Source organism: Ammodytes marinus, assembly GCF_949987685.1.
Source record: "Ammodytes marinus genome assembly, chromosome: 4".
NCBI lineage: Eukaryota > Metazoa > Chordata > Actinopteri > Uranoscopiformes > Ammodytidae > Ammodytes > Ammodytes marinus.
The window spans coordinates 34,294,834-34,308,651 of NC_137233.1; the positions used below are offsets into that span (position 1 = coordinate 34,294,834).

Here is a 13,818-nt window from a genome sequence, read left to right on the forward strand (position 1 = left end):
TCAGCAGATGGAAGCATGAAGTGCTCCAAAATCTCCTGATAGCTAGCTGCATTGACCCTGCCTTTGATAAAACACAGTGGACCAACACCAGCAGCTGACATGGCACCCCAGACCATCACTGACTGTGGGTACTTGACACGGGACTTCAGGCATTTTGGCATTTCCTTCTCCCCAGTCTTCCTCCAGACTCTGGCACCTTGATTTCCGAATGACATGCAAAATTTGCTTTCATCCGAAAAAAGTACTTTGGACCACTGAGCAACAGTCCAGTGCTGCTTCTCTGTAGCCCAGGTCAGGCGCTTCTGCCGCTGTTTCTGGTTCAAAAGTGGCTTGACCTGGGGAATGCGGCACCTGTAGCCCATTTCCTGCACACGCCTGTGCACGGTGGCTCTGGATGTTTCTACTCCAGACTCAGTCCACTGCTTCCGCAGGTCCCCCAAGGTCTGGAATCGGCCCTTCTCCACAATCCTCCTCAGGGTCCGGTCACCTCTTCTGGTTGTGCAGCGTTTTCTGCCACACTTTTTCCTTCCCACACACTTCCCACTGAGGTGCCTTGATACAGCACTCTGGGAACAGCCTATTCGCTCAGAAATTTCTTTCTGTGTCTTACCCTCTTGCTTGATGATGGCCTTCTGGACAGCAGTCAGGTCAGCAGTCTTACCCATGATTGCGGTTTTGAGTAATGAACCAGGCTGGGAGTTTTTAAAAGCCTCAGGAATCTTTTGCAGGTGTTTAGAGTTAATTAGTTGATTCAGATGATTAGGTTAACAGCTCCTTAATGCCTCATTTCCACCGAGTAGAGCGGGTCGGATCGGAGCGGCTCAGAGCGGGACAGCTCACTTTTAAGAATCTCGGTGTTGTTTCCACCGCCGACCCTACCTTTACTGGTAGGGCGGGGTTTATGACCCTACCTTTACGGGTAGGGCGGGGTTTCGGCTGGACTGCGATAGCCGCCGCCAGAATGTGGGTCAAACTTTCGGGCTGTGGAACAGCTGTGGTCAAGCCAGCGGTCTCTCGTTTTTGCTGGGTCAAACCAGCCGCTTCTTTATTTATTCCCCCCGTGTTGTTGTGAGTACAGAAACGGCTCAGTGCAACTGATACAGTGAGCGAACAGTGCTGGCTGCGGCAGCTACGCGACATCGTAGCAGTGGGACTCTGTGTAGCCAACTGGTTCATTTAATGACGAGGAAAAACACCACACAATAAACAGTGCTACGCTCACATTTTCGCCAACACACAAGACTCTCTTCACTCTAGCCGAGGTGACTACACACGGCGGAAATGATTCTTTCTACCAACTGTGGTCAAACCAGCGGTCTCTCGTTTGGTCAAACCAGCCGCTTTCCCCCGTGTTGTTGTGAGCACACAGACGGCTCTTCGACTACACACGGCGGAAATGATTATTTCTACCAACTGTGGTCAAGCCAGCTGTCTCTCGTTTTTGCTTGGTCAAACCAGCCGCTTCTTTATTTATTCCCCCCGTGTTGTTGTGAACGTGTATTTACTAGTCTACTATCTATGGCGAAAACACACAGAAACGGCTCGGTGCAACTCATGAGCAAACAGCGCTGGCTGCAGCAGCTACGTGACTAGCAGTGGGACACAGTGTAACCAACTTATTGACGAGGAAAAACACCACACAATAAACAGTGCTGTGCTCACATTTTCGACAAAACACAAGACTCTCTTCACTCTTGCCGAGATGACTACACATGGCGGAAATGATTCTTTCGACCAATCAAATGACGGGGGTGTGTCGCTCCGCATTTTCGGACCGCTTTCAGGCGGCCAGTACCCCTACGGAGGAGTACTGAGATTGGGAGAGGCTCAGAGCGGTTAGGTGCGCTTAAACCGTACCCTACCCAACTTTTGGCAAATGAAAAGCCAAACTACCCGGACCGAACCGCTCCGATCCGACCCGCTCTACTCGGTGGAAACGAGGCATAAGAGTACCTTTTCATGATATGCTAATTTTTTGAGATAGGAATTTGGGGTTTTCATGAGCTGTATGCCAAAATCATCAGTATTAAAACAACAAAAGACCTGACATATTTCAGTTGGTGTGCAATGAATCTAAAATATATGAAAGTTCAATTATTATCATTACATTATGGAAAATAAACAACTTTATCACAATATGCTAATTATATGAGAAGGACCTGTATAACCTATGTCTCCTAATATCAGAGCCTGTCTCTGTTGTTTTTTTTACTGGAAGAGTAGCTAGGTTGGTTTACTGATTGTGCCGGCAATGCGGAGACACACCATCACACCCATAGCTAGTTGTCTGCTTGTGGAGGGGGGTGATCTCTCCTGGCTGCTCACCTTCCTCTCCCATTAAGTTCAATCACGCTGTTTTGGGCTGTAATTCTGACTAGCTTCCCCATCCTTATCCATTTAACCTCCTCCCACTACTCGCACATACAATAATCCTGTCTTTGGCAACAAACAGAGAAGCAAAAAGGATGTGTGGAGAATATAAATGGAGAAACACAAGGACATATAACGTAGTGACTACATAAGTGACTGAAGCATATTTTTTTTTAAACCTGTATCTTTTATTTACTTCAACCTGATCTAATGTATATTTCTGTTATTATTGTGTGTGCTAATAGCTCTATGATTTGCTGATCTGCAATCTGCCTGTTTAAGCACCGTATTCACTTACAAGTTTGCACTAGTTACATGCTGAAGCTAACATGCCCACAAAGTTTAAAAGCTGAGTGCCATTAAGGCGAGACACCCCAGGTGAATAGGGATTTTTTTTTACTTATAGATATCATCATGAAACTTTGCCAGTTGATTACTGACACTAACACAATTATTTTTTGTATTACACGATTTTCTTTAATATTTATTAAATATGCAAATATGGCAATATTTAACCAATTATGCGTACATTTGGGTAATTTTTCTAGAAAAAATCGGGATGTTGGATAAAGCCAGAGTTAAAATCTCTTTTTTATTTTACGCACATATCGATGGCCGAAAAGCAAAACCTCCTATCTGCATTTTTTAATTTTTTTTTCTTAAAATGATGAGAACAAGGAAGGCTGCTCCTCTTCAGTAGTTTTGCAACATTTTCCCGCCCTTCATTGTGACAGAAAAGTCACATGAAAAAAACCTCCTATCACGTTCGCCAGGAATATGTTTAAGTTCAAAACCTCCTATCTACACAAGTTCAAAACTTGAGACTTCTGAGGTATGTAAACTAATCTTAAAATCTGTCAGATTGCAGTAATCAATTATTTTATTAATCAAATGTATCTTCCATCTTTACTAGTGAAGTATTTGTTAGTATCTCTGTCAAGTTAATGATGAGAATACAATGAATCGAGCAGGGTACCGTATTATTGCTATAATGCATCAGCGTATTACTGTATAAACCATAGATATTATCTATGGTATTAGCGCCCAATAGTGAACATTTTATTTCATCAAGAGGGTGAGTTGATCTAAAATATTATATTCGGAGGTGTGTTTGGGGTTGTTATCATGTTGCATTACTGCCCTGCGGCCCAGTTTATGAAGGGAGGGGATCATGCTCTGCTTCAGTATGTCACAGTACATGTTAGAATGTAATGAACTGTAGATCCACTGTGCTGGCAGCACTCATGCAGCCCCAGACCATGACACTCCAACCACCATGCTTGACTATAGGCAAGACACACTTGTCTTTGTACTCCTCACCTGGTTGCCGCCCCACACTCTTAACACCATCTGAACCAAATAAATGTATCTTGGTCTCATCAGACCACAGGACATGGTTGCAGTAATCCATGTCCGTAGTCTGCTTGTCTTCAGCAAACTTTTTGTGGGGTTTCTTGAGCATCATCTTTAGAATAGGCGTTCTTCTGGGACAACAGCCATGCAGACCAGTATGATGTAGTGTGTGGCGTATGGTCTGAGCACTGACAGGCTGACCCCCCACCCCTTCAAGCCCTTCAGCAATGCTGGCAGCACTCATACGTCTATTTTCCAAAGCCAACGCTGAGCACTTGCACTCAACCTTCGTAAACCGGGCCGCAGGGCAGTATTGCAACATGATAACGACCCCAAACACACCTGCGAACGACCACTGGCTTGCTAAAGAAGCTGGGGATAAAGGTTATGGACTGGCCAAGCATGTCTCCGGACTTAAACCCTATTGAGCATCTTTGGGGCATTCTCAAACGGAAGGTGGAGGAGCGCAAGGTCTCCACCAGCTCCGTGATGCTGTCATGAATGGGTGGAAGAGGGTTCCAGTTGCAACCTGTGAAGCTCTGAAGAACTACATGCCCAAGAGGGTTAAGGCAGTGCTGGACAATAATGGCCATACAAAATATTGACACTTTGGGCCCACTTTGGAAAAAATGTCTTAGGGGTGCACTCACTTTTGTTGCCAGCAGTTTAGACATTAATGGCTGTGTCGAGTTATTTTGAGGGGACAGTAAATTTACACTGGTATACAAGCTGTACACTGACTACTTAACGTTGTATCAAAGTGTCATTTCTTCAGTGTTGTCCCATGGAAAGATATAATGAAATATTTGAAGAAATGTGAGGGGTGTACTCACTTTTGTGAGATATTGTAGGTATAACCACACCAAATAATAATAAAGTGCAAAAGCACCTATCTGCTAAATTATACAGGAAAAGTGGTGAAAAACCTCCTATCTGCACTTTACAAGGCACTAATACTTTTTCAGTATTTTTAAAACATAATATAGTTATATAGTCCAAAAACAGTGTATTTTATCGGGTTTCCTAAAAGAAAAAACATTTTGCAAGAAAACCACACAGTTTTTTTCAATTTCTCAAAAAAGTAATTTTTTCAGATAGGAGGTTTTGATTTTCGGTCATCGATATTAGTTTCTAAAGTTTTTACACAACAGATTTTGGATACAGCCTTTTTTCATTTAATAAATCAAAAATACTTTCTTCAATTAAACAAAGACAAAACTGAAGTAATTGTCTTTGGTAACAGGGATGAACAATTAAAAGTCAGCGCACAGCTTAAATCTGTTATGTTAGAAAGCACACACCAAGCTAGAAATCTTGGAGTAGTCATAGATTCAGACTTGAATTTCAAAAAACACATTAAATCAATTACTAAGTCAGCCTACTACCACCTTAAAAATATATCAAGAATTAAAGGGCTACGGTCTCAGCAGGACTTAGAAAAACGTGTCCATGCATTTATTTTTAGTAGACTTGACTACTGTAATAGTGTCTTTGCAGGCCTTCCTAAAAAGTCAATCAGACAGCTTCAGCTAATTCAAAACGCTGCTGCTCGAGTCCTCACTAGGACCAAAAAAGTGGATCACATTACCCCAGTTCTTAGGTCTTTACACTGGCTTCCTGTCACTCTAAGAATTGATTTTAAAATATTGATGTTGGTCTATAAAGCCCTAAATGGTTTAAGCCCCAAATACATCGCTGACCTGCTGATCCCATATAAACCAGTCAGAGCTCTCAGATCGTCTGACACTGGGCTACTGACAGTCCCCAGAGTAAGGACTAGACAGGGAGAGTCAGCCTTCAGTTTTAATGCACCAAAGCTCTGGAATAAACTTCCACAGGACTTGAGGTCCGCTTCAACACTCGGCTCTTTTAAATCAGGTCTGAAGACTTTACCGTTTCCGTTTTAACCTGTAATTTTAAATTTTTATTTATTCTTTTTAAACTTTTTAATTATTTTATGTTTTATTTGTATTCATGTTTCTCATTCGCTTTTTTTTATGTATTTTTTTTAATGTGTGCTCTATTCTTGATGTGTTTTTGTTTTTGCATCTGTAAAGCACCTTGAATGGCCTTGTGTCCGAAATGTGCTTTATAAATAAACTTGCCTTGCCTTGCCTTACATGTCTTAGAAATGCATTTTAGGCATGTTTTTAGGAGTAACATGTATCATAAATCAGACAATTAACAATATATTAACAAATCCTTGTGTAAAAACCTTTCAAATAGTGCTATGAATGATTATGGAAAGTTTGGTTTATGTCAGTGGTCTAGAAGTTGAGATATTTTTTTGTATTGGAAAAAGCTCATTTTGAGAAAACGGCCGTTAAAGATAAAAACGTGAATTCTGCTGATAATCACTGATTATAGCTAGAGTAATTTATTGAATTAGGCCCTACACCCCTAAATGCCATATAGGCCTACCACTGCTTAACATATATAAACCATAGCATAGTAACTAGTGCTGTCAGTTTATTAACGGCGTTAACGCAAACCCATTTTAACGGCGATATTTTTATTATCGCGCGATCAACGCTCTTTACGGCCTAGCAAACGTTGTGTTTTTTTCACATGCTGTTGAATCAACTAGTAATGTTGGAACAACTGAAACACCACAAACTATACATGTGGCTCGCAGTTAAGTTACTGTTCATTCAAACGGAACATGTCCTACAGCGTAATTTCACATTAAAATCATTTAACTTGCAAAACGGCTAAACGTCCAGTCAATTCTGATCTATATTGATCTACATTGTGGGCTATTTGCACTGAATTGCAAATTATGATATTTTAGAAGAAATACACTGAATTACAAGGGTGTAGAGAATGGGTGTGATAAGAGCATTAAAATTAGAAAAAATAATGGGACAAAAAGAAATTAAGGGACATTTAGGCTAGAATAGATAAAAATGTGATTAATCGCGATTAATCGCGAGTTAACTATGACATTAATGCGATTAATTGTGATTAAATATTTTAATCGTTTGACAGCACTAATAGTAACATTTACATCCACATGCTAATTTAAACGTGATTTATTCAGCCACTGTCTGTCAACCTGCTCCGGAGTACAGACGCTCTCTCTCCCCACCATCTCCCCTCTGATCCTCTGACAGTCTGTGTCTCTCCGACGTGATCGGCATGATTTACATGTCTTTAACACTTCTCCCCTTCAAATGGCGATCATGTAATGTCCGTAGCCAATTGATTAAGTATTTTTTTTGTGTTGGTTTGGCATATTTACGACCTTTTTCCCATTTTATTTTGTGATTTTTGAGCTACCCGCGGCTAGCATCACGTGATGCCTTTTAGCGAATCACATCGTCAGAAATGTGCATTAGCCAATGAGGTCGCGTTCCTAGCATTGAATCCCTCCTCACACTTTCACGATTGGTTACTGATACAAAGGAAATTACCATATTTGGATCCGATAACGTTGTTCTTGAGATTCAGAGCTTTCCAACAGTACCATGGTTATTATGATTCATACAGCGGTCACGGTGCTGTATGTTACGTTAGAATGCTCACTTTTGACGAACTTAGGAGCAAAATACAGACGCAAGTCAAAGTTCAGTAAAATAAACACCTAAAATGTATATTTTGGACCTTTTATCCATACTAGTATGAAAGAAGACATGTTATGGAAGCTAAATAGACCCAAATCTCAAAATTGACCAGTGCTTAAAAAAAACGATGTTTTTGCCTGCCGTGTCTCGCCTTTTGTGTTTAAGCTGATCTCTTCCTGGTGATTTTTAGCAGCCATTATAACTTATATTATTTATTTTAAAACCACTGTTTTATTCTTTGGATTGTTCATTTAAGGACTGGAAAGTGCATTTGATTTTAAAGTAGTTCTTATTTCTGTTTTAAGTGTATGTATATATGTTTTGTTTAGTGTCTCAAAGCAAATAAAACGGACTGTCTTGACTTGTATTGCTTTTGTTAAGGTATTTTCCACATGTAATACTCAGGGGTTGACACTAAGGTTTCAAATGCACTTGCCCATAGGGCAAGTACAGGTAATGTTTTACTTGCCCGAATGTTGTGTTCACTTGCCCAAAAAAAACTGTTAAACAATGATATAGTATAGGCTAATTGAATTATACATTTTAGCGATCTCTTATCTCTTAAATGCAAACACTGCTTACTAGTCTCATCCTGACCACATAAAACGAACAACAATTCATATAAGCCTATATATCATGACATCACACACTACACCAAGCGCTTGGTCCTGCTGCAGCATCGTGAAAGGGCCTCTTTTTGCCATGCACCTTGCCCAGGGGCTCAGAAAACTCAGTCTAGCTCAGAGTCAAGCTGAATGTTAGCTTCCACAGAACAATTTTACTTATTTAAAACGGTCACATTGCCAAAAAGTGATCGTGTGGCATAAAATGATTAAAGTCCACCATGTTAAAGCTATTGCCCAGTTATACTGTAAGTAAGAGGGGGATCATTCATTTCTATTCATATTGATACCATTATAAAGACTCCACAATCCAAATCTTTATCGATACCTTTCTATTATTTTGTTTAAAGAGAACTGGTATTATTGCTTTAATTGCTTATATGATGAGCAGAGCTCAGGATAGGACTTTAAGCAGGTCATAATTCCATATTTAGGCCTACTATTTAGTTTATATTGCTGGGAAAACAATTTTTTTACCCAAACTGTAGGCTATTATTCAAGCTTCCCGCAAAAAACTAAAATTTCTTATTTTCTTGATGTTACATTTGAACACATCATGATGTCATTTTATTGACCTGTGCCTAATAATCATTTTACTGAGCCGACCTGAACACATCACATTTGAACCGTTTGCGATTTTTTTTAGCTAACTAGGTCTTATCCTGCAGATTTTAATATGGATTTAAAAACTATCCGATTTTTTAACTGCGGGACTTGCTACAGTCTCTCGTTTGTTGATCACCGCTGCATTGAATGAATGATGAGACGGTGCGGAGCCCGTCTGCAGCGGCAGCGGCTCAGCAGACAAGTTTTTTTTTTTTTTTGGAGACGGAGCGGGTTGAAGGAGTTTCTTCAAGACAGTCGAAGGTAAAACACTTTTACAGTCCGTGATGCGGTCCAGTGATGGAATAATACGCTGAAGTAGGCCTAATTAGATGAAGATGACCCGACTCGATATTTAAAATGATATAATGTGACCTAGCCTACTGGACTCCATAGCCGTATCGATAAGCTCAAACGTTATTGATTTCTGGGTTTTGAATATAGCGGAACCAGGTCCGTAGGATAGAGCCGGCCTTCGGAACGTAGACAGCGAAACTGCGCGCACACAGGCTGTGTGTGTAGTGTGTGTGTGTGTGTGTGAGAGAGAGAGAGATAGAGAGATCGAGTGCGAAAGAGCGACCGTGATGCTGCTGGCTGCCGCGCGCAGCTGCTCAATTGCGAATATAGCCGATCTATTTTGTGTTAGTTAGCGGGAAAAAAAATGTTTTGCAGACTGTAAAACACATGAATACATAGCCTAGACTACAGACAAACCCTCTAAAATCCACTTGCCCGTCTGGGCAACCAAGAAGCAATCTCAACTTGCCCAAACATTATTTTCAGTTGCCCCGGGCAAGCGGGCAACCGTTAGTGTCAACCACTGATACTGACATGCTTCATGTTACATCTATAAAGGGGATACTACTGCAGTTAACACTGTTGTGTGTATAATTAAGTGTAATAATATTGACTGAAAAGTCCAAATTCTTTCACTTTGAGGTAAAGTCAATACTTCATGACAGTATAATAAAGGTCTCATGACAGTCAATGTCAAAATTAGACAGTGTAATAACACTTAATGACATGTTAATGAAATGTACAAATTGTTTCACTTTAACTGAGGCCAAAATAATCATTCATGAGCATGTTATAAAGGCATTAGACAGTGTAATAACGCTTCATGACATGTTAATGAACTGTCCAAATTGTTTCACTTTACTTTAGGCCAACAGAATCATTCATGAGCATGTTATAAAGGCATTAGACAGTGTAATAACACTTCATGACATGTTAACGAATTTTCCAAATTGTTTCACTTTACTTCAGGCCAACAGAAACATTCATGACAGTATAATAAAGGTCTCATGACAGTCAATATCAAAACCTTCCACAAATGACAGTTTAATGTAATCTTACAACATAAATCAAAATAGTTTCTTTACATTTGATTATTAAGCGTACTATTACATGTTTATGACAGGTCATGTTATTGGTTAATGTCAAGTCGACATAACAAAGATATTTTGTCTTCATTAATGTCAGGTTGTCATTACAAAGACACGGACAAGTTATTTTGTCTTAGCTTATGTCAGGTTGTCATTACCAAGTTATTTTGTCTTAGCTTATGTCAGGTTGTCATTACCAAGTTATTTTGTCTTAGCTTATGTCAGGTTGTCATTACCAAGTTATTTTGTCTTAGCTTATGTCAGGTTGTCATTACAAAGCCATCGACAAGTTATTTTGTCTTAGCTTATGTCAGGTTGTCATAAAAAAGACATCTCATACAATGTCAATGTGGCATTAAACGTGACATAATTTACCGAATGACACTTTATGACAACAGTCATAACCATTCCTAATGTTCATGACAGTGTAATGACAGTCTTATGACAGTGTCATACGCCTTCAAATGAAGTGTTACCCAACTTCTTCTTTTGTAGTCTGTCAGGATGGAGACACAGGCAAGGCAAGGCAAGTTTATGTATAGCACAATTCAGACAAGTCCATTCAAAGTGCCTTACAGGGGCAAGATTAAAATACACATTAGTAAAGCGAATTAATAGAAATTAAATATTTAAAAGCTAATGAGTAGAAATAGATTTAAATTTAAATAAAAGAAAATGCAGGTTAAGATGACTGCATTGAACATCATTCTAACTGCCTGTTAGTTTGCCTGTGAGGGGAAATAATTATATTGATTATTTTTTCACCTTATCATTGGAGTTTTCATTTCACAGTCCCAAGGCAGACTTATAACGGCATACCGTATCAATAATATTTTTTTTTGTTTCTCTAAATCCTATAAGGGACGAAGATGGTAATTTTTTAATTTGTGTTAATGTTGAGATAAAGTCCCATTCCCCTCCATCATGCTCTGTATAGGGATCAGTCAGTGTGCATCAACTTCAAATATGTCACTGTCAGACCCACAGACTGCAGCTTTCCGTGAATAACGTCTACAGTGTGTGCATAGTTCAGCTTGAACATTATTCAGTGTTTTGTCTCTGTTGTTGGCTGTGATTAATAGCTGTAACTTCCTGAACTGAGCTTGCATGACGGAGTATCTCGCGACCTTTCCTTGAAGGAAATGGTGTGTGGACAATGCAATATGAAGGTGTCAAAAAGCAATACGTCAGAATCACAAAGGCACAAGCATAAACTAATTAGAAAGCACTCTGCCAAGGCTACGTTGTTTTTTTAGACATGCCATTTTATTAACACAAAGGTTAAGGCATTTTTAATCTACATCACAATGCCCAGAGATATACAAGAATGGGATGCCTCTTCCAAATGAACTCATTTGTATTAAAGGAAATTCAAAATCGATACAATATTTAAAATTCTATCATTTAGCATTTTGCAAGACTTTTCATCAAGTCCACATTGACAATGTAAAGCAAACGGCATACATACTACAATAAACAGTCCATGGCTACCTCAGTCCTTCTTCAGCCAAGCGGACAGCTTACTGTATCTTGTTAAGGAAAATAAGCATATTGATATGCCCTGGGGTTGGTCTGTTAACTATGATATCCACGGTTGAGAATAGCTGTTCACAGTGAACTGATGTCCCTGGTATGCAACGGTAGCACCTGGCTAGTGTTGCTAGCCTCGGGAAGCTTGTCTGATCAAGCTTCTACCAGTCAAGAGGATTGTATCCAATGAAGGGCAATAGGCTCTCTCATAAAGTTATCTACGTCTGTCTTTGAGTCACATTTTTGTTAAGGTGTGCTGTAGTCATCTCCCAGGGGCCTCATCATGACACTGCTCTGGGTGCGGCAAGTAATTTCCACCCGAAATGCCAGCTGTGCGAGCACCAGGCTCATCTTAATCAGTGTTGCCACATTTACCTTCAAAAAAGTAACTTAGTTACTTTACTGATTACTAGATTTTAAAAGTAACAGTTACATTGCTGATTACTTGAATTTGAAAGTAACTAAGTTAGATTAAAAGTTACTTTACATGGCTCCAGACTAACTTTTACATTGGTAGCACCGGTGCGCCTAACTTTTTCATCTAGGTGCACCAGCATATACAGTAAATAGTGCTGCAAGATTTGGAGAAATTGTGCCATTGCAATTATAGTGGCCAATTTTGCGATTTGCGATGTGATTTAATAAATAAATGGTAGTATGATTCTACTTGCTTGGTTTTAAAGGAACATTAGATATTATTGATAGTTTTGAAACCTGTATATTTCAATTTAAAAAATGTACATATTAAGAATCATTGAAAAAAAAGCTTGTACTAGGCTAGTAGCCTATAGGCCTACTGTTTTCAAAATAATAAAAATGATGCTTTAAAAAAAAAAAAAAAGGTTTTTTCAACATGAAATTACATGCATTCCTCCAAAATGCAGAGACAGTAGCAGTGTATGTAAACTTATTGAAACTTGCCTGGGCCTTCACTCACATCCATTCTTCTGACTTTTCTCTGTGCTGTCTCATGTGTTGATAGACTGGCCGTGTTGCCAGCCACCGGTCGCCACGTGACGTAGCGATGATAAGTTTCCAAGTTTTAAACACTTTTATCTGTTCAACGTCACCATACCTGAATCCTAAATATCCCCATATAGCAGACGTTGCATTTGTTTTCCGCCACAGTTCAGCTTAGGCTTGGCCGTAAAGCGTAAAACACACACACACACACACACACTGCATGTCAGAGGAGACGAGGGGCGCTACCAAAAAGACGAGAGGAGCGGTTGGAGCATTTAGAGACACAGCTCGCACATTTATTTACATTAAATCGGATTCGCAGCCATTTGTGCAGTTATGTAAAATGTTTTACTAAGGAAAATTACAGAAATAGTAACGCACAGTGACTTGGATAAGTAACTTTAATCTAATTACTGGTTTGGGAATAGTGACGAGTTAGATTACTCGTTACTGAAAAAAGTGGTCCCGGTTAGAGGAACACGTTAATTCACAGCAATCGGATTTCACTTTTAATAATGCAGGACTCTTACTTTTGTTACTCAACTTTTGTCTTCTCAGCATGACGGGGGGTGGACCGGTCCAAGCAAATCGATCTCTGTGATAAACACTGCGAGTGTGCATCTCATGGGGGACTCAGAGTACTGATTGTGTTTGCGTTTTTCCAGATGGTCACTAAACGGAACACTCATTGATCTGGGGAATAACTACCGGCGTCACATGTCTGGGGGCAGCCTGATCATTAGCAACCTGGACAAGGACCAAGACGCCGGGGTATACCAGTGCACGGTCTTCAACACGTGGGGATCCATCCTCAGCCGCAGAGCCAGCCTGCAGTTTGTATGTAAGTGATCCTTTTACGATTGAGGGACATACCTTTCTGACATTCCGGCATCTCTTTGTATCCCATGTATATCAGTCTTACATGCATGTTTTATGTGTTATGGTCCCAGGCCTGTTTTGTTTTTCATTTTCACTTCTGATTTTTTCATTTAAATTGCCTGGGAAATCGTTTTTTTTTTTCGAGGAAGGGAAATGGTTCTCCAATGCAATGAATGCCAGATGCAACAAACGCAGTGGGGTAGTAGGCAGCTTCTGACTCCCTCTGAACTCCATTGATTCTCATTAGTGGTTCCAGCTCTGACACATTCTATGCTCAGTCCCAAATGACTCATATGTACACCAGCCCCTGTGATCCAGAATTTAAAGGAGACGACCACAAATAATGCTTAAGAATAATGCATCTTTGTAATCACCCGCCACTTTTTAATAATATATATAGCAAAGTTGTGAGCAGATGACAGGCTGTCTACTGATTTTGCTTAAGACAAAAGGCAGGTTGGAAACTTGATGCTTTGGGGTGGGGTGGGATGGGGTCCTACCTCTCCTCTCTTGATCAAGCCTGCTACTATTGATCATGTCCAAAGGATA

General features: G+C 39.9%; 1 protein-coding gene across 1 annotated transcript in view; it reads left to right on the forward strand.

The window, feature by feature from the left end:
• Positions 1-13,818, forward strand: part of cntn3b (contactin 3b) — a gene marked incomplete at both ends in the record, with an annotated part of 118,912 nt that overhangs the window by 26,621 nt on the left and 78,473 nt on the right. Inside the window, one exon of the mRNA XM_080026383.1 lies at positions 13,056-13,231. Within this exon, the coding sequence (XP_079882509.1) occupies positions 13,056-13,231 (176 nt within the window). The remainder of the gene's footprint in view (positions 1-13,055; positions 13,232-13,818) is intronic.